The sequence below is a fragment of the Symsagittifera roscoffensis genome, chromosome 1 (assembly GCF_963678635.1).
Source record: "Symsagittifera roscoffensis chromosome 1, txSymRosc1.1, whole genome shotgun sequence".
NCBI classification, from domain to species: domain Eukaryota; kingdom Metazoa; phylum Xenacoelomorpha; order Acoela; family Convolutidae; genus Symsagittifera; species Symsagittifera roscoffensis.
This window is the reverse complement of record NC_087062.1, coordinates 75,247,024-75,268,176: the sequence shown is the minus strand read 5'-3', so window position 1 is coordinate 75,268,176 and position 21,153 is coordinate 75,247,024. Positions and strand designations below refer to the sequence as shown.

Genomic DNA, 21,153 nt, shown 5'->3' with positions numbered 1-21,153 from the left:
ATAATCTGAGATTTTGATTTCGGCAAGTATGTCTTGTTTTAAATTTTCGTGGTATCTACCAACGATCATGTAGCTCTTTAATGATTTAAAACAAATATTTGAAATTGAAAATTGAAAAATGCTCAACTAAATTTTCACAAATTTAGTTTGCGTTGTTTGCTAAATGGCTTCGCCATTCTCTGCCATTCTCCGCCAATAAAGTTGAAACAAGACTAATCGTATCACGGCAAAGCCCTCAATGTTTTGACTATCTTTTAAGTTTTATGGAGAAATAACAACATGAATATCATTAACAAATTAAATGTAATAGAAAAATGAAAAAAAAAAAAACTTCAAAAAATTTAAAATTTTTTCTAAGAAAATCATCCCCCACACGCCATAAAAACTACAAAAAAATAAATTTCGCTCCTTGTAACAAATCAAAAATGGCAAATAAGCTTCTTTCAACCAATTTGGAACGATTTCTAAGACGGATTAAATTTCCGCTTACGCGTCAATAGCGCGAAATGTATCGCGCGTTAATTGTCCCAAATTGGCCAAAATGGCAATCTTTAAATCCCCAAACCTTTCAAAAAAAACTCACAGGTGAAATATCGTTTCACGTTTAAGCTCAGGAAAACAAAACCTTTTGAATTTTGATATTTAAAAATTCCGTCGAAAATGGCTAATTAAAAAATCAAAATTTGTCTGAAGAAAAAAAAACCCACCCGAGCACAAATATTCCGTTACTTTCGTATCAAAATTCGTAACAACAAGACTGCTTGTATCAGGACGAAGCCTTGAATGTTCCGATTGCCTTTTAAGCTTGAAAAAAAGTTAATGGGTAATAAAAACAAATAAAAATTTTTTTTCAAAAAAAAACCGAGAATTTTTGTAAAAATCATCCCCCGCACGCCATTTAAAACACAAAGTGATAATTTTTGCTCCTGTTAACAAATCAATTAAGGCAAATAAGCTTCCTTCAACCAATCTGGATCGATTTTTAAGAAGGGTTGAAGCGTTAATAGTGCGAAGTATATTGCTCGGTAATTGTCCCAAATTGGTCAAAATGGCAAACCTTATACCCCCATAACTTTACGATAAAATTGATCACAGGTAAATTATCTTTTCAAAATTAAGCTCAAGACAATAATAACTTTTGAATGATGCATAAAAATTCTGTCAAGACCGGCTAGGTAAAAAATCGAAATTTGTCTGAAGAAAAAAACCCACCCCGAGCACAAATTTTCCGTTCGTTACTTTCGTTACTTTCGTCGGAACAAAAAGCAAAACACTTAATTATGCAATTGACCAAAACACAGCTGTCTCAATAGCCGAAAAATTAAATTGCGGCAACCTCGATCCACTTTCACTATGGGGTCTTTTTCCTATTAAAAACCCGATTCTAAGTAGCTTCCTTCTAAATATCATAATAATAACCAATGATAAATACTAGTTTAGACCTGGTTCCAATTGATAGCGCGAAGTATAGCGCGTTAATTGCCCCAAATTGGCCAAAAATAGCAATTTTCAAACTCCCATAACTTTACGAAAAATGATCACAGGTGAAATATCTTTTCAAATTTAAGCTCAGGACAACAATACCTTTTAAATAATAAAAAAAATTCCGTCAAAAATGTCTAATTAAAAAGTCGAGTTTTGTCTGAAGAAAAAAAAACCCACCCCGAGCAAAAATATTCCGTTACTTTTGTATCGAAAGTCGGAACAAAACAAATATTTGAAAAAAAAATTAGCAATTTCGTGATTCTTACCTTTTAATTCCTTTCGTTGGGTTCTTCAAGGAAATTTTTCAACTTATGTTGAAAAAATTTTTCTGTGAATGTTTTGTTCGAATTCTTGGCATGTGTTTCAAACCAGATGAACAACATTTTATTTTGTATCTCAAACATTGTGTTCTTGATTTTTTTCTCAAACTTCCTCGACGCAAAGAACAGCTCGTAACCGGTCAGTATTTTGACAACCACGTATTTTGAGGTGGAGCAATAAACAGAATGGTCTAAGAGCAGAATGGGTTCGAAAGCAGAAAAACAGAAAACTTTTAACTTAAATTGATTTATACGGTCTAGTTGATGAAAAAAAGTAGGAAAAATTTATGCATGAATTGAATAACGACATTAATTTTTTTCTTGAATTTAGGGAAAAAACTCGATTAAATTTCTCAAATTATGCATAAATTACTAGTATTTTGGTTAATAATGACTATTCTTATACTTAACTTGCCAATTAGCTAATAAAAGTTAAAGTTTCTCCGGCTTTTCTGCTCTTGGACTCATTCTGCCCTTAGACCATTCTGTTTTTTGACTGGCAACCAACATATTCCTACTCGTCAATAAGCAGACAAATACTATATCAACCAATCAGATTTGAGATGAGAAAGCGAACTAACGAAAAAATTAATAATTATGTTTCTAAATTTCTTCCTTGTCTTGATTCTGACTGGTTAATATAGTATTTGTCTGCTTACTGCCGAGGATGTTTACGCGATTGTCTAAACACTGCTACTTAACCGAATAGCTGTTTCTTATCGTTGGAATCCCTCATACGCAAAAGACTGAATGCGTGAAAAAAAAATCAGGCAATCAGATTCGAAATAAAATTTGGAAAGAAATTAAACATTTCCTGGGGCTGAGTATTGATATTGACCGAATATAAAAACGGCAGTAATATGCAAAATTTTCAAATTGTCACTGACCGCCGCCGAATAAAAACAAATTTTATATTCCAAGGGTTTCATCATAAAAGAAGCAAAATACTACTTCGTTTAATTCATTTTAACTGACTGGCAGTTTCTTCTTTTTAAAAATTGACTTTCGGCTAATTTTGTTGTCGTTCCTTTGCTCACGAGTTTTTTTTGCCCCTTCGGTCTTTCGCGCATGAGAATAGCCCCCTTGCTTATCTACTTCATATAATGGAGCTGTACAACAGTGCCGAAAATGAAAAAAAAGGTTCAACAATGCCGAAAGTTGATAATTTTCAGCCTTGTTGGATAATAAATTTGTTTTCGTTACTGCTGTACTTAGGCACTGTTGTATTGCCCGTAAGCAGTTGATCAACGGTGCCGAAGTACAAAAGTGCTGAAAATAAAATTGTTGTTCAACAGTGCCGCCGAAAATCATCAATTTTTGTCACTCTCGAACACTTTTTCATTTTCGGCACTGTTGTACATCGGCACTGTTGAACGCCCCCATAAAGCTCAAGCAATTTTTTGTTGCTGCATGTTGAATGATTGTTGATGCATTTTACTTGACTGTTAATGCAGTAATCAAGGCTTGTTTAATTTCAAGTGAAGCTTTAAAAAAACGCAAGGAAATGCGATAGGCGTTTGAAATATAACTGTTGAGGTTAAAAGTCTTAGTATATGCTTGTTAAATTAGAATTGGTTGGCTGAAAAGTACAATTAGCAATGTTTAATTTAAACGCAGACTGCCCGGTTTGACCTCCATACACCGAAAATGCTTATCATACAATTCCATACATCAAGTGTGTAGAAAAATGCTTGTCATACAATTTTCATTCATTTTCAAAAAATGTTTGAAAAAAGATATAAACTAATTTCTGCGGCTGTTTGATTCTAGTAAAACAGTCTGGTGATAAAAAAAACCGATGTTCTCGTTTTTTGAAAAAAAAATGCTACTCATACAATTCCCATATATTGAAATTGTATGACTCGCTTTTTTTTGATGGTGATACAAAATTTTTTCTAAGTAACTTTGGTGTTCGCCCCAAAAAATTTTGTTTGTTTTTTTTTCAACCGCATCTGATTTCAATCTGATTTGTTAGTTTTATAGTTCAAAGAAATATAATCTGAGATTTTGATTTCGGCAAGTATGTCTTGTTTTAAATTTTCGTGGTATCTACCAACGATCATGTAGCTCTTTAATGATTTAAAACAAATATTTGAAATTGAAAATTGAAAAATGCTCAACTAAATTTTCACAAATTTAGTTTGCGTTGTTTGCTAAATGGCTTCGCCATTCTCTGCCATTCTCCGCCAATAAAGTTGAAACAAGACTAATCGTATCACGGCAAAGCCCTCAATGTTTTGACTATCTTTTAAGTTTTATGGAGAAATAACAACATGAATATCATTAACAAATTAAATGTAATAGAAAAATGAAAAAAAAAAAAAACTTCAAAAAATTTAAAATTTTTTCTAAGAAAATCATCCCCCACACGCCATAAAAACTACAAAAAAATAGATTTCGCTCCTTGTAACAAATCAAAAATGGCAAATAAGCTTCTTTCAACCAATTTGGAACGATTTCTAAGACGGATTAAATTTCCGCTTACGCGTCAATAGCGCGAAATGTATCGCGCGTTAATTGTCCCAAATTGGCCAAAATGGCAATCTTTAAATCCCCAAACCTTTCAAAAAAAACTCACTGGTGAAATATCGTTTCACGTTTAAGCTCAGGAAAACAATACCTTTTGAATGATATTTAAAAATTCCGTCGAAAATGGCTAATTAAAAAATCAAAATTTGTCTGAAGAAAAAAAAACCCACCCGAGCACAAATATTCCGTTACTTTCGTATCAAAATTCGTAACAACAAGACTGCTTGTATCAGGACGAAGCCTTGAATGTTCCGATTGCCTTTTAAGCTTGAAAAAAGTTAATGGGTAATAAAAACAAATAAAAATTTTTTTTCAAAAAAAAACCGAGAATTTTTGTAAAAATCATCCCCCGCACGCCATTTAAAACACAAAGTGATAATTTTTGCTCCTGTTAACAAATCAATTAAGGCAAATAAGCTTCCTTCAACCAATCTGGATCGATTTTTAAGAAGGGTTGAAGCGTTAATAGTGCGAAGTATATTGCTCGGTAATTGTCCCAAATTGGTCAAAATGGCAAACCTTAAACCCCCATAACTTTACGATAAAATTGATCACAGGTAAATTATCTTTTCAAAATTAAGCTCAAGACACTAATAACTTTTGAATGATGCATAAAAATTCTGTCAAGACCGGCTAGGTAAAAAATCGAAATTTGTCTGAAGAAAAAAACCCACCCCGAGCACAAATTTTCCGTTCGTTACTTTCGTTACTTTCGTCGGAACAAAAAGCAAAACACTTAATTATGCAATTGACCAAAACACAGCTGTCTCAATAGCCGAAAAATTAAATTGCGGCAACCTCGATCCACTTTCACTATGGGGTCTTTTTCCTATTAAAAACCCGATTCTAAGTAGCTTCCTTCTAAATATCATAATAATAACCAATGATAAATACTAGTTTAGACCTGGTTCCAATTGATAGCGCGAAGTATAGCGCGTTAATTGCCCCAAATTGGCCAAAAATAGCAATTTTCAAACCCCCATAACTTTACGAAAAATGATCACAGGTGAAATATCTTTTCAAATTTAAGCTCAGGACAACAATACCTTTTAAATAATAAAAAAAAATTCCGTCAAAAATGTCTAATTAAAAAGTCGAGTTTTGTCTGAAGAAAAAAAAACCCACCCCGAGCAAAAATATTCCGTTACTTTTGTATCGAAAGTCGGAACAAAACAAATATTTGAAAAAAAAATTAGCAATTTCGTGATTCTTACCTTTTAATTCCTTTCGTTGGGTTCTTCAAGGAAATTTTTCAACTTATGTTGAAAAATTTTTTCTGTGAATGTTTTGTTCGAATTCTTGGCATGTGTTTCAAACCAGATGAACAACATTTTATTTTGTATCTCAAACATTGTGTTCTTGATTTTTTTCTCAAACTTCCTCGACGCAAAGAACAGCTCGTAACCGGTCAGTATTTTGACAACCACGTATTTTGAGGTGGAGCAATAAACAGAATGGTCTAAGAGCAGAATGGGTCCGAAAGCAGAAAAACAGAAAACTTTTAACTTAAATTGATTTATACGGGCTAGTTGATGAAAAAAAGTAGGAAAAATTTATGCATGAATTGAATAACGACATTAATTTTTTTCTTGAATTTAGGGAAAAAACTCGATTACATTTCTCAAATTATGCATAAATTACTAGTATTTTGGTTAATAATGACTATTCTTATACTTAACTTGCCAATTAGCTAATAAAAATTAAAGTTTCTCCGGCTTTTCTGCTCTTGGACTCATTCTGCCCTTAGACCATTCTGTTTTTTGACTGGCAACCAACATATTCCTACTCGTCAATAAGCAGACAAATACTATATCAACCAATCAGATTTGAGATGAGAAAGCGAACTAACGAAATAATTAATAATTATGTTTCTAAATTTCTTCCTTGTCTTGATTCTGACTGGTTAATATAGTATTTGTCTGCTTACTGCCGAGGATGTTTACGCGATTGTCTAAACACTGCTACTTAACCGAATAGCTGTTTCTTATCGTTGGAATCCCTCATACGCAAAAGACCGAATGCGCGAAAAAAAAATCAGGCAATCAGATTCGAAATAAAATTTGGAAAGAAATTAAACATTTCCTGGGGCTGAGTATTGATATTGACCGAATATAAAAACGGCAGAAATATGCAAAATTTTCAAATTGTCACTGACCGCCGCCGAATAAAAACAAATTTTATATTCCAAGGGTTTCATCATAAAAGAAGCAAAATACTACTTCGTTTAATTCATTTTAACTGACTGGCAGTTTCTTCTTTTTAAAAATTGACTTTCGGCTAATTTTGTTGTCGTTCCTTTGCTCACGAGTTTTTTTTTTGCCCCTTCGGTCTTTCGCGCATGAGAATAGCCCCCTTGCTTATCTACTTCATATAATGGAGCTGTACAACAGTGCCGAAAATGAAAAAAAAGGTTCAACAATGCCGAAAGTTGATAATTTTCAGCCTTGTTGGATAATAAATTTGTTTTCGTTACTGCTGTACTTAGGCACTGTTGTATTGCCCGTAAGCAGTTGATCAACGGTGCCGAAGTACAAAAGTGCTGAAAATAAAATTGTTGTTCAACAGTGCCGCCGAAAATCATCAATTTTTGTCACTCTCGAACACTTTTTCATTTTCGGCACTGTTGTACATCGGCACTGTTGAACGCCCCCATAAAGCTCAAGCAATTTTTTGTTGCTGCATGTTGAATGATTGTTGATGCATTTTACTTGACTGTTAATGCAGTAATCAAGGCTTGTTTAATTTTAAGTGAAGCTTTAAAAAAAACGCAAGGAAATGCGATAGACGTTTGAAATATGAGTGTTGAGGTTAAAAGTCTTAGTATATGCTTGTTAAATTAAAATTAGTTGGCTGAAAAGTACAATCAGCAATGTTTAATTTAAACGCAGACTGCCCGGTTTGACCTCCATACACCGAAAATGCTTATCATACATTTCCATACATCAAGTGTGTAGAAAAATGCTTGTCATACAATTTTCATTCATTTTCAAAAAATGTTTGAAAAAAGATATAAACTAATTTCTGCGGCTGTTTGATTCTAGTAAAACAGTCTGGTGATAAAAAAAACCGAGGTTTTCGTTTTTTGAAAAAACGCTAATCATACAATTCCCATATATTGAAATTGTATGACTCGTTTTTTTTTTTTTGTTGGTGATACAAAATTTTTTCTAAGTAACTTTGGTGTTCGCCCCAAAAAATTTTGTTTGTTTTTTTTTTCAACCGCATCTGATTTCAATCTGATTTGTTAGTTTTATAGTTCAAAGAAATATAATCTGAGATTTGATTTCGGCAAGTATGTCTTGTTTTAAATTCTCGTGATATCTACCAACGATTATGTAGCTCTTTAATGATTTAAAACAAATATTTGAAATTGAAAATTGAAAAATGCTCAACTAAATTTTCACAAATTTAGTTTGCGTTGTTTGCTAAATGGCTTCGACATTCTCTGCCATTCTCCGCCAATAAAGTTGAAACAAGACTAATCGTATCACGGCAAAGCCCTCAATGTTTCGACTATCTTTTAAGTTTTATGGAGAAATAACAACATGAATATCATTAACAAATTAAATGTAATAGAAAAATGAAAAAAAAAAAAAAACTTCAAAAAATTTAAAATTTTTTCTAAGAAAATCATCCCCCACACGCCATAAAAACTACAAAAAAATAGATTTCGCTCCTTGTAACAAATCAAAAATGGCAAATAAGCTTCTTTCAACCAATTTGGAACGATTTCTAAGACGGATTAAATTTCCCATTACGCGTCAATAGCGCGAAATGTATCGCGCGTTAATTGTCCCAAATTGGCCAAAATGGCAATCTTTAAATCCCCAAACCTTTCAAAAAAAAACTCACAGGTGAAATATCGTTTCACGTTTATGCTCAGGAAAACAATACCTTTTGAATGATATTTAAAAATTCCGTCGAAAATGGCTAGTTAAAAATTCAAAATTTGTCTGAAGAAAAAAAAACCCACCCCGAGCACAAATATTCCGTTACTTTCGTATCGAAATTCGTAACAACAAGACTGCTCGTATCAGGGCGAAGCCTTGAATGTTCCGATTGCCTTTTAAGCTTGAAAAAATTAATGGGTAATAAAAACAAATAAAATTTTTTTTTCAAAAAAAAACTGAGATTTTTTGTAAATTCATCCCCCGCACGCCATTTAAAATACAAAGTGATAAATTTTGCTCCTGTTAACAAATCAATTAAGGCAAATAAGCTTCCTTCAACCAATTTGGCACGATTTCTAAGAAGGGTTGATGCGTTAATAGTGCGAAGTATATTGCTCGTTAATTGTCCCAAATTGGCCAAAATGGCAAACCTTAAACCCCCATAACTTTACAAAAAAAATGATCACAGGTAAAATATCTGTTCAAATTTAAGCTCAGGACAATAATAACTTTTGAATGATGCATAAAAATTCCGTCAAGAACGGCTAGGTAAAAAATCGAAATTTGTCTGAAGAAAAAAACCCACCCCGAGCACAAATTTTCCGTTACTTTCGTTACTTTCGTCGGAACAAAAAGCAAAACACTTAATTATGCAATTGACCAAAACACAGCTGTCTCAATAGCCTAAAAAGTAAATTGCGGCAACCCCGATCCACTTTCACTATGGGGTCTTTTTCCTATTAAAAACTTTCACTTGAAATAAGGTTGTTGTTCTGATTTATAGAAAGCATTCGTACAAAATTGCATTTTTTTGTTTGTTAACTTATTTTCAGGTAAGCAAACATGCTCAAGTAATTTCCTTGTGCTGATTGATTTGTTTTATCTTGTTCATTTAAGGGGGCTATAATATACTGGATGGCTATAATGGGTATAAGATCAGCCCAAATTACTCAGCCAAAACCAAACTATCACCACTTATCTATACAGCGTGAACTTGTTGATGTTTTGCTGAGGTTGTTCAAGGTCATTACAATTCTCCGCAAACTTCTTGCTATTCGGGATTTTTTGTTCCGGTTAATTAGAAAAAAGCAGAATATTTATGCTTGGGTGGTTTTTTATTCAGTCATTTTTCAAGTTTTTAACTTAAAGATCTTGGCGGATTTTTTAAATTACCTTCAGACAAAGTTTGTTTTACCTGTGATGAAAACTATAGTCGTTTGAAAACTGCTAATTTGGGACAATTAACGGGATATAATTGCGTTCTTATGTTACTCGTAAGTCATTGAATTGAGGCAAGTCATTTGGTTTTGCCACAAGGATGCGAGGCGCTAAATGCATCCTTTTGTAGTTTGCATTAACGTGTGAATGATAATTTGAAAAATAATTGAAAGACGACTGCTTGTATCAGGTTGGAGCTCTGAATGTTCCGACTGCCTTTAAGATCTATGGGGCAATAATAACATGAAAAAATTCGAGTAACAAATTCGAGTAAAAACAATATATCGCGCGTTAATTGTCCCAAATTGGCCAAAATGGCTATCTTTCAACCCCCATATTTTTACGAAAACTGATCAAAGGTGAAATAACTTTTCCATTTTCAGCTCAGGACAACATTACCTTTTGAATGACACAAAAAAGTCAAAAACGGCCTTTTAAAAAGTTTAATTGTATCTGAAGTAAAGAAACTACCTCGACAACATTATTCCGTTACTTTCGTTACGACAGTTGAAACAAAAAAGTTATTTTTTTTGTTATGACTTTTGAAGAAGTGCGGAAAAAATATGCTTCGTGTGGTTTTTTATTCAGTCAATTATCGAACTGATAACTAAGCGTTTTTGACGGGTTTTTTCAACCGTCGGAGAGATATTGATATCTTAAGCTCAAATTCAAAAATATATTTCACCTGTGCTCATTTTTCGTAAATTTACGGGCGTTTGAAAATTGCTAATTTGGCCCAATTTGATATAATTAAAGTGCAATCTTTTGCGTACACATGTACTCTTTGAGCTATATAATAATCTAAATGTCACCTTTGATCATTTTTTAAAGAAATATTGGGTTTTTTTTGTATTCGTTCAATTCGAAAAAAATTGAGGTATTGACAAAAATAAATGATACTGTATTCGAAAAGCAGTGAAGTTGAATTAAAAATTTTCAGTTTTTTTTCTCACTTCGTTGACATAATGCCGCTGAATAATATGGTTTCGAAAAATGAAAAGAAATTATGTTGAGCCAGTTGAATGCTAATTGGCCCAACCTCACTGCGCTGCACTAATTTTCAAATGAAGGACGGAAGCTTCCTGCTAGTTCCATCAAAAGTGATAGTAAGTATGCTGCCAGAGCTCGAGACTAATAAAAATTGGGGTCGAGCTATTTAAAGATAGTTATTTTAAAATATGTGTCGCACCTTATGATTTCATAAAAATAAAAAGGCTCGAAAATTGCCAATTCAGAATAATTATGGGTTGCTGAATTTACGATTTTCTATCAACGCAAAAACATGGCGGTGAAATAATCAGGCTCAGAAATCAGTCAGGTTTCCACAAAAAAAAAAGATATTTTTAATTTTTTGGTAATTTCATTTTTCTGTGCGAAAATAACAACATCAAACACGCTTTATTCTGCTAAGCAGTAGTGTTCTTCCTTTTGTTGAAAAAACTGGAAGACTGTATGTGGAAGACTGTTTTCTTTAGACAAGTTTTGACTTTTTAAAACAAGCAGTTTTGTCTAATGTTCTAATTTAGTTTAAGCTATGTATTAAAAAAAGTGTCACCTGCGTTCGTTTAAAAAATATATTGGGGCTTCAAAAATTATGAATTCTGATAATTTGATATAATTGACGTGCTGTATTGAGTTTTCTGAACCTCAAAATGGGAATAAACTCCGGCTGAGAAATCAGTAAAAATTGAATCAAAGCGATTGGTTTGGTCTTAACAATACGTTACTAGACGAAAAATAATTTATTGTTCCGACTTTTGATACGAAAGTAACGGAATATTTGTGCTCGTGGTATTTGTTTTTTCTACAGACAGTTTTCGACTTTGTACTTAGCCGTTTTTGACGGAATTTTTATATCATTTAAAAGGTATTGTTGTCCTGAGCTTAAATTTGAAAAACAAATTTTTCTCCTGTGATCATTTTTTGTTAAATTATGGGGACTTAAATATTGTCTTTTAGGCCAATTTGGGACAATTAACGCGCGATAAATTTCACGCTATTAACGCGTGAGCGGAGATTTATTCCGTCTTAGAAATCGTTCCAAATTGGTTAGAAGAAGCTGATTTGCCATAATTGATTTGTTACTAGGAGCGAAAGGTTTCATTTTGTACTTAATATGGCGTGTGGGGGATAATTTTTACAAAAAAAGTCTCATATTAAAAAAAATATCATTTTATTTTCATTTCATTTTATTTTTTCTTGTTATTACTGCTCCATAGACTGCTCTATAAAATCAGGCATGTTAGTTGGTAAACTTCTTATGTTGACGTGCTGTATTGAGTTATCTGAACCTCAAAGTGGGAATATACTCCGGCTGAGAAATCAGTACAAATTGAATCGAACCGATTGGTTTGGTCTTTACAATACGTTACTAGACGCAAAATAATTTAATGTTCAGACTTTCGATACGAAAGTAACGGAATATTTCTGCTCGGGGTATTTGTTTTTTCTACAGACAAATTTTGACTTTTTACCTAGCCGTTTTTGATGGAATTTTTATATCATTCAAAAGGTATTGTTGTCCTGAGCTTAGATTTGAAAAACAAATATTTCACCTGTGATCATTTTTTGTAAAGTTATGGGGGTTTAAAGATTGCCATTTTGGCCAGAGTGGGACAATTAACGCGCGATATTCTTCGCGCTATTAACGCAAAAGCGGAGATTTACTCCGTCTTAGAAATCGTTCCAATTTGGTTGAAAGAACCCTATTTGCCATAATTAGATTGTTACAAGGAGCGAAATTTTTTCTTTTGTACTTTATATGGCGTGTGGGGGATGGTTTTCATTTAAAAAAATCCAATTTTGTGAAAAAAAAATCATTTTATTTTTTTTTCATTTAATTTTTTCACGTTATTACTGCTCCATAGAACTTAAAAGGCAGTCGGAACATTCAAGGCTTCGCCCTGATACGAGCAGTCTTGTTGCGTTCTAAATTGAATTGAGGCCAACAGTTTAATTTTGTCACAATACAGGACGCTAAAAGCAACTTACAAAGCGTGTGGGGGGATAAAATGGAAAAAAAATGAAAAATAAATTTTTTTTCTCAATGATTTTATCAATTATACAACCAAAAAAACTTTTCAGTTGGTCTTGAGTGCAGTCGGAACATTCAGGGTTTTGCCCTGATATGCTAGCTGTCTTGTTTCATTATTTGTCAGTTTGTAATCAAAGTGTTTTTTAGTTGGTCTTAAAGTGCAGGCGGACCAATCAGGGCTTCGTCCTGATATACGAGCAGTCTTGTTCCATTCTTTAACAGAGGAAAGTTAAAGGTAGTTAAATGTAACTGTCTTTGAGTGCTAGCTCGAGTTTATGCCATTTTATCTACTAGCCTTTCTTTCATACACCCTCACATTATTCGATATGTTTTTTTTGTTCCGACTTTCAAAGATAACGGAATTTTTATGCTTGGGGTGAATTTTTGTAATCAGTCACTTATTCGGCAATCGAATTGTTTTTGACGAAAAAATTTTATACCGCATTGAAGATATTGATTTCCTGAAATCCAATATAAAACGATATTTTATCTGCGATCGTTTTCTGCATAGTTCTGTTAGTTTAAAATTTGCCAATGTGGCCATGCGCTGGACTAATTCATAATCCTGAAACCGTAACGCGAATTATTTATGCGTGGCGATTTATCCCGATCAACAATGTTTCAAAATATTTTGAAAATTCCCCCTCTTGAAAATCCTAGATCCGCCCCTGATTGCGCCAGTGACTCAAGTCGTGAAGATAGGTTATTGGTTCAGGCAAAAATTGCTTCAATGATGTGTTCAAACAGATGAATTTTCAATTTGCTCATATTGTTCGCATTTGTAATATATCATGATGTGTAACCAAACTATCTATGAAAACTTGAAATCTAAATTAGATATTTGTTTTAGTTTTCCTCGTTCACAAACTTATTTTTCGAGTTCAAAAAATGAGTTCAGAATCAATGTTTTTTTGAGCTGAAAAAGTCTTTCTAACTGCGTGTTTGCGATGCTTTAGGTGACAAAGTTGACCTACAATGACCGACAACTGAACTCAATGTCACAACATCCATTTGTCACTAAGTCTGAACAAAATCAGATGACTGGAATTGCTTTCGCGCCCTCATCCGGAGACTTACTCTACGTAGATACGAATAATGTAATGACGCAAGATACTCCAGTCTCCAAAATGCCAATCATGCGCTCGTACCAATCGTTGCTTCTTTCTATCGACACCTCCGAACACGTGACCGATGAGTCCTCATGCGTGAACAAAGATTGTGGAACTGGTGGAATGTGTGTTGATGTTGAAGATAGTAAAATTGTCTGCATTTGCTCTCGGGGCTTTATAAGGGAGGAACATTCTATCGCTGACTCAAAATGCATAGGTAAAGTTCACCCTTGGTCTTCGCAAAAAGAAGTTTTGGAATTCTTGATTTTAAGAGCAAAAAACGTTGATTCGAATTATTCGCCTAAATTTTGGCTCAAAAACGTGTCGTGCTTTTTTTGTTTTTTTTAACCTAAATTCCATTTTTAGTTCTCGTTTTTAATTTTGGACGTTATTCTCGAGACTAAAGAGGGTTTCAAACTATTCGAATCCGCGTTTAGACTGAATGGCGCGTATCACATAACTCAAGCTAGTGGATCTTGTCTTCATCATACTTGCATTAAATTCTCTTATTTCAATTTTTTGAGTTTCAAATTATAATAATCATAATCATAATCAGCTTGCTTCAAGTAGTGCAATAGTCCAACAATATAGAGAACTTATTATTGATAGTGCACCAACTTGAGCAAGCGCAGAAGTTAATCCAATCTGTTGAAGCGCCGCATAGAACTTTCTCTTAAGTACTGTCTTATATGGACCTGATTGCTTAACCTAAGTAACATTTATACTGAAAAAAATGTATAATAGATTTAAAGAAAAAAATAAAGTTCAAAATCTTTCAGTTCCTTTATTTTGCATCTAATTGAAATATTTTTACAGTAAAATTTACCAGCAAAAAAAAAGTAAAAAAAGACAAATTTCAGACTTGAAATTTATATTTTGTATTATTTGCTTTATTTTGATAAGCGGGATGTTCGCTTTTTTGGGTGTTCGCTTTAAAGTTGAGTTAATAAAAAAAACTACTCGAAACGTTTTTACCAAAAAAATTTGTCGAAGTAGTCGCAATCAATTAAATAGTTATCTCTGATTTTCTGCATAAGGTTGTCTATAGACTGGTTAGGCTCGATTAAAATTTCTTTAATGATTTTCTTTAATTAATTAGAGAATTATATACTGTCCGTATTCGCACAGATATTAACTTTTTGTTATTTCGGGTTATTTTTTTTTATGGCTAGTGATTTTATTTTTCTAGTGGTATCGAGTGATTTATCTAATTCTTATTTTAAAATGAAATTGTTCACGTTGTCATTTTCATGTTCTCGTCTTTTTACTTAAGAGACTAATTTCAACAGTTCGTATACGTGTAATTCCTCGATTGAGCAAATTGTATGCGTTTTTCTTATAGCCCTTACTTCTTGTTTTTTTTTGAGACGAAACGCAATTCGAATTTGAAAAAAAAAATTTGTGCTTGCAAGTTTTTTGAAGCGGTTTTATTGGCAGCTCCGTATACTAATACACCATGTTGATATGTTGGTTGTATAAACTTCTTGTAAACTATAATGAGAACTGATGAGCTGAGAAACAGTCTTGTTTGATAAAAAATGAATATGAATCGATTGCATTTTTTCTTACTGATTCAATATGTTGGTTGAAGGTAACATTTTGATCCAAAATTAATCCCAGGTTTTTAACTGCACTTTTTAGTTCGATCCTGTTTTGCTCCAGGTAAAACTTTCAATTTTTTAAATTCCTTTATTGATCATTATTTGTGTTTCTCCTTTGATTGTTGTAGGTTTAATATTTTGCATCCATTCAGATATTAATTCCAAGTGGGTTTTAAGTTCTTAAGTTTCGTTGACTGTTCAAAAAATATTAGCGTCATCTGCATGAAGAATAGTTTCACTATGCTGTGGTATATTGGAAAGATCATTGACATAAATAAGAAAAAGCAGGGGACCCAGTACAGAACCTTAAGGTACCTCGCAATGAAGCTTCCTTGTTGTTGAACAATTGTTCGAATAAAAGACGTACTGGTTTCTATTGCAGAGGTAGGTTTTCAGTAAATTAAAAGGAACGCCTCTGAGACCTTCAAGTGACACTGATAAATAAGGTTGTTATGATCAACATTCGAAGGCTTTATTTAGATCTAAAAGTGTGCAGTGCGTCAATTTATCAGTTTTTTGCTTTCAATAAGAACCTCTAGAGTTTGCACAGTAGCATCAATTGTAGAGCGTTTGTTGCAGAATCCAAACTTTTTATTATTTAACACGTCAAACTTATTGGAAAAAAGAATGATTCGTTTCGATAATAGTTTTTTGAAAACTTTTCTCATAACAGGAACTAAAGAAATAGGTCTATAATGGAAATGAGTTGTCTCTTTCTTTGAAAATAGTAACCACTTTTGCTGTTTTAATACAACTGGGATAAACTGCTTCGCTTATTATCTGGTTTAAAACAATGGTCAAATAAGCTGTTATAATAGGGTTAATTTTTTTGATTAGGTAAATTGACAGACTCATGTCAACTTCGGACTTTTTGTTGGGCAATTGCTTTATTGTGTCATTAACTTCCTGTTCATCAATTTGTCACAGGAGGAAAAAGTTTGTACTTGCAATAAATTTGGAAAAATTACCGTTTTAAATCCAGATGACAACTGTGGACCGATTGTGACGAAATCGTCGTTCACTTCTTGTGCAGCTATCGGATTTTCTTCGGTAGTCGAACTTTTTTTTCTTGTTATCGCCCTAACTTCTTTCTCAGAATCAAAAAATTGTTATTGTGTTGTCCAGTGTTTTCAAAAATAAGGCCATTGTAAAAATCTTTTTTGTTATATGCTAGCAATTTTTGACTTTAACAGTTTTCTGTCTCGTTTTTGCACTGCCTCTAAAGTACACTGATTTTGATACGCTTTTGTAATTTATGTTTTTTACACTCGCAATTTTGATATTGTTCGTTATCCTGATTTTTTTTATTTTGTCTTTCTTTTTGACAGCAGCAACATTGCATCCAGAGTATTGTGAACTTGCTGCTGCAGGAACTCAGTTTTTTCATCAGTACCAATTGCACTATCTTCAAACTCAATTAGGTGTTCACAAATTTAGGTGTTCACAACAAACTGTTCAAGTTTTCAATGTTATGAGTGTTTCAATCCTCTCCTAATTAAAACACAAAGTTTTGGAATCTGTTTTATTGAGAGCAAGATAAAAACTTTTTTAACGAATGGGAGTGGCGCTAAATACACAGTCAAACGGAGACTGGGTTATAAAAGGAAGATTCTATTATTCGAAATTTGTGTTTATTTTTCTGTGCTCAGTTTCCGTGTATACTGAAATTATTTTAGGCAATTTCGATAATTAGCATGAATACGCGCGGATCTAGGAATTCTTCGAGGAGGCGAACACTCTGGGGTGAATTTTCAAAAAACAAACTTTTTTTTAGTTCGACCAAACTGATTTTCTGACTTTTTAGAAACCACTATAAAGACCCTAATTTGACCGAATTCTCTGCGCTGCAGGCAATTTTTTCAAAAAGGCTAGAAAAGGTGTTTTAGGCACTTTGTTTTCAGTTTTTTATTCAAGGAGTTTTGTGAGCTTTTTTCGCCGTATTTTTTGATTTACCAAATGCAGCTCTTTGTCAAATCATGTCCGTACAAAAACGTTTTCCATTCTTTTACCCGTTTTCTTTTTTTTAATGTTTTTTGTCATTTTTCAGGCCATAATGAATTGATACAAAACTCCTCGTATCAGGGCAAAGCCCTGAATGTTTTGGCTGCCTCTCAAGGTCTATGGAGCAGTAATAACATGAAAAAATTAAATAATAAAAATGATTTTTTTTCTAAGTTTGAGATCTTTTTGTGGCATATTAAGCACAAAGTGATAGATTTTTGAAGAAGTGCAGAATAAGTATGCTTCGTGTGGTTTTTTATTCAGTCATTTATCGACCTGTATAACTTAGCGTTTTTAACGGATTTTGTTACTCGTCGGAGTGATATTGTTATCTTAAGCTCAAATTCAAAAATATATTTAGCCTGTGCCTCAAATTTACGGTCGTTTGAAAATTGCTACTTTGGCCCAATTGGATATCATTAAAGTGCGATGTTTTGCGTACACCTATTGGTCAAAACTACAATCTTTAAAGCCCCCTAACTTCGCCAGAAATGATCACAGATGATAACACTCTTCGAATTAAAGCTCAGGACAACAAAACTTTTTGAAAGTCGAAATTTGTCTCAAGAAAACCACCACGAGCGCAAGTATTCCGTTACTTTCGTTACGAAAGTCGGAAGAATAATTTTTAAATAAGACCAATGAAGATTTTTTGAATCTGTGATATGACTGAATTGGCGTTAATTGCTCAAGTGAATCGGAGTTGGCTTGTTTTATATATAAAAAAAACTCTTTCAAACCGAATTCACGTACTTGTGCGTTTAAATCCAGTGCTTAGTTTTTTCCAATAATTACCTCTGAATAAGGTTTTTATAGCTTCAGATGTGTCAACTTTTCCAATACTAATTCGTCGCAGCCTAATTTCTCCCCATAGTCAGACTGACTGATAAATGATTGAGGCAATCTGTTATGAGTCCGATTATTTTCGGTTCCGAGCCTGTGGGAAAAGTGAAATCCCAAGAAATTGGAACTTTTTTTGAATGAAATATATAGGAGTATTCTGTTCTACCTTCTTACGCTGCGTTTACTTTGTTTATGCAACCATGTTTTTTAACCAATTCTCAAAACAAAACAAACATCAAGTTTCCCAAACATTGTATTCAGAACACATTTTGAATAAAGTTATCACCCAGAGAAAGAGAAACAAATATATTAACAACTCAGCAGTTTATTCAAGCCTGATTATAACTAACTGTTTAATTTGCTTAAGCAAATTGCAGAAAAACCCGTAATATTTTTTGTCGACGTATCGAAAAAACGCTTCAAACTGATACAACGCGTAAATACAGAAAAGGTGTTCTCAGTTAAGTAAGTTACTCCCAATTTTTTTTCGCTGTCTTGAATAAACGCTTTCCGTTGGTCTCATTGTAAGCGCTTTGCAATCTCGAACGTGTTTAGCCCTTCTGATAACAAGGAAACAATCTTGGATCTCTCCACGTTGTCCAAATCCGCATTCTTTCCCGGTGTACAGCGTTTCAAGGGAATCGAACAATTTAGGCACGAGTAATAAGGACAAGTAGGAAAACAGCATAAACAAAATAAACACATCACAGCGACCAAATGTTTTATACAGACTGCAACATTTTTCAAGGCAAAAAAGGAGGGAAAAATATGTAATTTTTCACATCTGTTTGCGTGAACACATATTAATTGAAAAAAACTGAGTTTTGACTAGCATCGACTGCATAGACAAAGTAAACACAGTGTATGTTTGATAGTACACGATTAATCGTGTCAGGTCAATAAAATCAATCGAATGTTTTCCGTACCATGATGGATTTGCTTTGCTTATAAATTACGCTTGTTCTCATTAAATTTTTCGATTTGATTTTAAAATTAGGAAAAAGAAAATTTTTTTCAGCTTTTTTGTTTAAATTTTCTAGCCCAATAATGATTGAGAAACTATTTACTTTATCTTTTGACTTCCACGCTGACATTTTATTTCAGGTTTTGTCTATTTGTAATTTTCACGCAATTTGTACATCGTAGGTTTTTTCAGTCATGCTACAATAGTATTCATGGCATGTTTACAATCAAACCTTGAAAAAATTACAATGTTTTGATCATTCTTTTTATTTATTCTTTTTATTCGGGTTTTTGATCAGAATTATGGAGCTTTTAAGCTTGAAGTGGTTTTAAGCAACTTTTTCGATTTACCTTAATTGTTTTTGATAGAAGTTAAAATCATTGATGTCGCGAATCAAAAAGTTTCATTAGTTGTGATTACTTTTGTTGAAAAGACGGGGTTTTATTGATCACTACTGTCTTTTTAATCTTAAGAATCGTTCTCAGAGGAAGAAAGTAGATGGACCACTGTCCCATGTTTTTTCTGTTACTGTTGGAGTTCCTCTAGACCGCCTATATTCTTCATTTTTATTGACGACATGCTTTCTTCTACCTGCGTTTGTTATGCCGATGATACGAATTTACTAGCAACAGTATCTGATTTAAATCGAAACTTGCGAGACGATTTAAATGCATTAAAGCTATGGGCGTCTGATAATCAACTGAGTTGGAATTCTTCAAAAATTTGAACGCTTGTAAAGACCTGAAGTTGTTTGTCGGAAGCAGTGAAATAGAGTTGAAAGGACTGCTGTTGATCTTGGGCTCGAAGTGAACACGAACTTGAAACTCCGTCAAACCTTCTGCTCTTTCTATAATTTTATATAAGCATCCAGCTTGGTTTCCCCATCTCTGCTCGCTTCAAAAGATAGAATAGCTTAGTTACCATGTGCTTAGGTGGCATTTGGACGGTTAACTTTTTGTACTCTCTTAAAATATTCGATTTCTTTGCCACATTCTGAACAGCCCATCAAGAAAGATATCCGTCTTTTTACCACCATAGTATTAGGCCGCCTCAATTGAATTCTCTTTGATGATTGATTTTGCCTTAAAACAGCGGAGCACCCAGATTCTTCGACAAAAGCGTCGGTTTGGGCACTAGCTATCGACAAAGTCGTTTTTTTTTCTTCAGTGTTTTTGATTTGTGTCAATGATTTTTTGCAACTATTTATTATCAACATAGTATATATGTCATCAAACTTCTAGCGTTTATTACGAATCTCTCAACGGGAGCACTCCGGAATCATAAACAACCTGCACAGAACTTCTATCTGATACTTGAAGTGTCGACGCCCAAAGTATTTGACGTGTTCAATAATTATCTAGGAGCTATCTTTATTTCTTTTTGTTCCCTTTTTTTCTTGTTTATGAAATTGAAACTCTCATATGAATAGTTGAAGTCCTATACTATCACTACTACTTCTACTTGTTTTTTAAATAAATGACAGTTCCACCAATTCGGATTAATTCCAGTTTTTCTAGCGTGTAGCAAATACTGCAAATTCGCCACCCCGCGTGAAGCTGTATAAAACGGCAGATAAATAATAGCAGGTAGTATATCAGGGTTGAAGCTCTGAAGGTTTCGACTGTGCCTTAGTCTTTATCAAAAAGTGTTTATAAAAAGAAAATCTTCACAAAATTATGAAATTGGGACAAAATCAAAGACCAAGTAAAAAAATGTGAATCGTATGAAATTAATACGAAAAATTAGCTAGCCTCAATTCTGTTTGAATCGCTTTGGTTGTGCGGTATAATTAACCACGCATAAATAATTCGCATTACGTTTTCAGCATTATTTTAAAAAAATCTTCAAAACGCGCATAATTTATTCCAGAGCTTGGCCAAATGGGCAATTTTCAAACTCTCACAACTTCGCAGAAAGTGATTGGAGGTTAAATTTTGTTTATTTTTTGATTACAAGAAGTCAATATCTTCAATTGGGTATAAAAAATGTTTGTCAAAAATTGTTATTTTCATCGCGGAAAATTGACTGATTAAAAGTTGACAAGCATGAACGAAATGAATAAAATGATTCCAGCGTAATTAGACGTCGCCAAGTATTTTTGTTCCAAATTTCGTAACAGAATAGTTGTGATCGGGGCGGTTTTTTTTCGGATACACTTC

The 21,153-nt window shown here is 33.2% G+C and overlaps 1 protein-coding gene across 1 annotated transcript in view; it reads left to right on the top strand.

Moving 5' to 3' along the window:
• The window catches only part of LOC134848892 (low-density lipoprotein receptor-related protein 2-like), a 154,528-nt gene that overhangs the window by 74,051 nt on the left and 59,324 nt on the right, over positions 1-21,153 (top strand). The window contains exon 24 of the mRNA XM_063866430.1: positions 13,433-13,802. Within this exon, the coding sequence (XP_063722500.1) occupies positions 13,433-13,802 (370 nt within the window). The remainder of the gene's footprint in view (positions 1-13,432; positions 13,803-21,153) is intronic.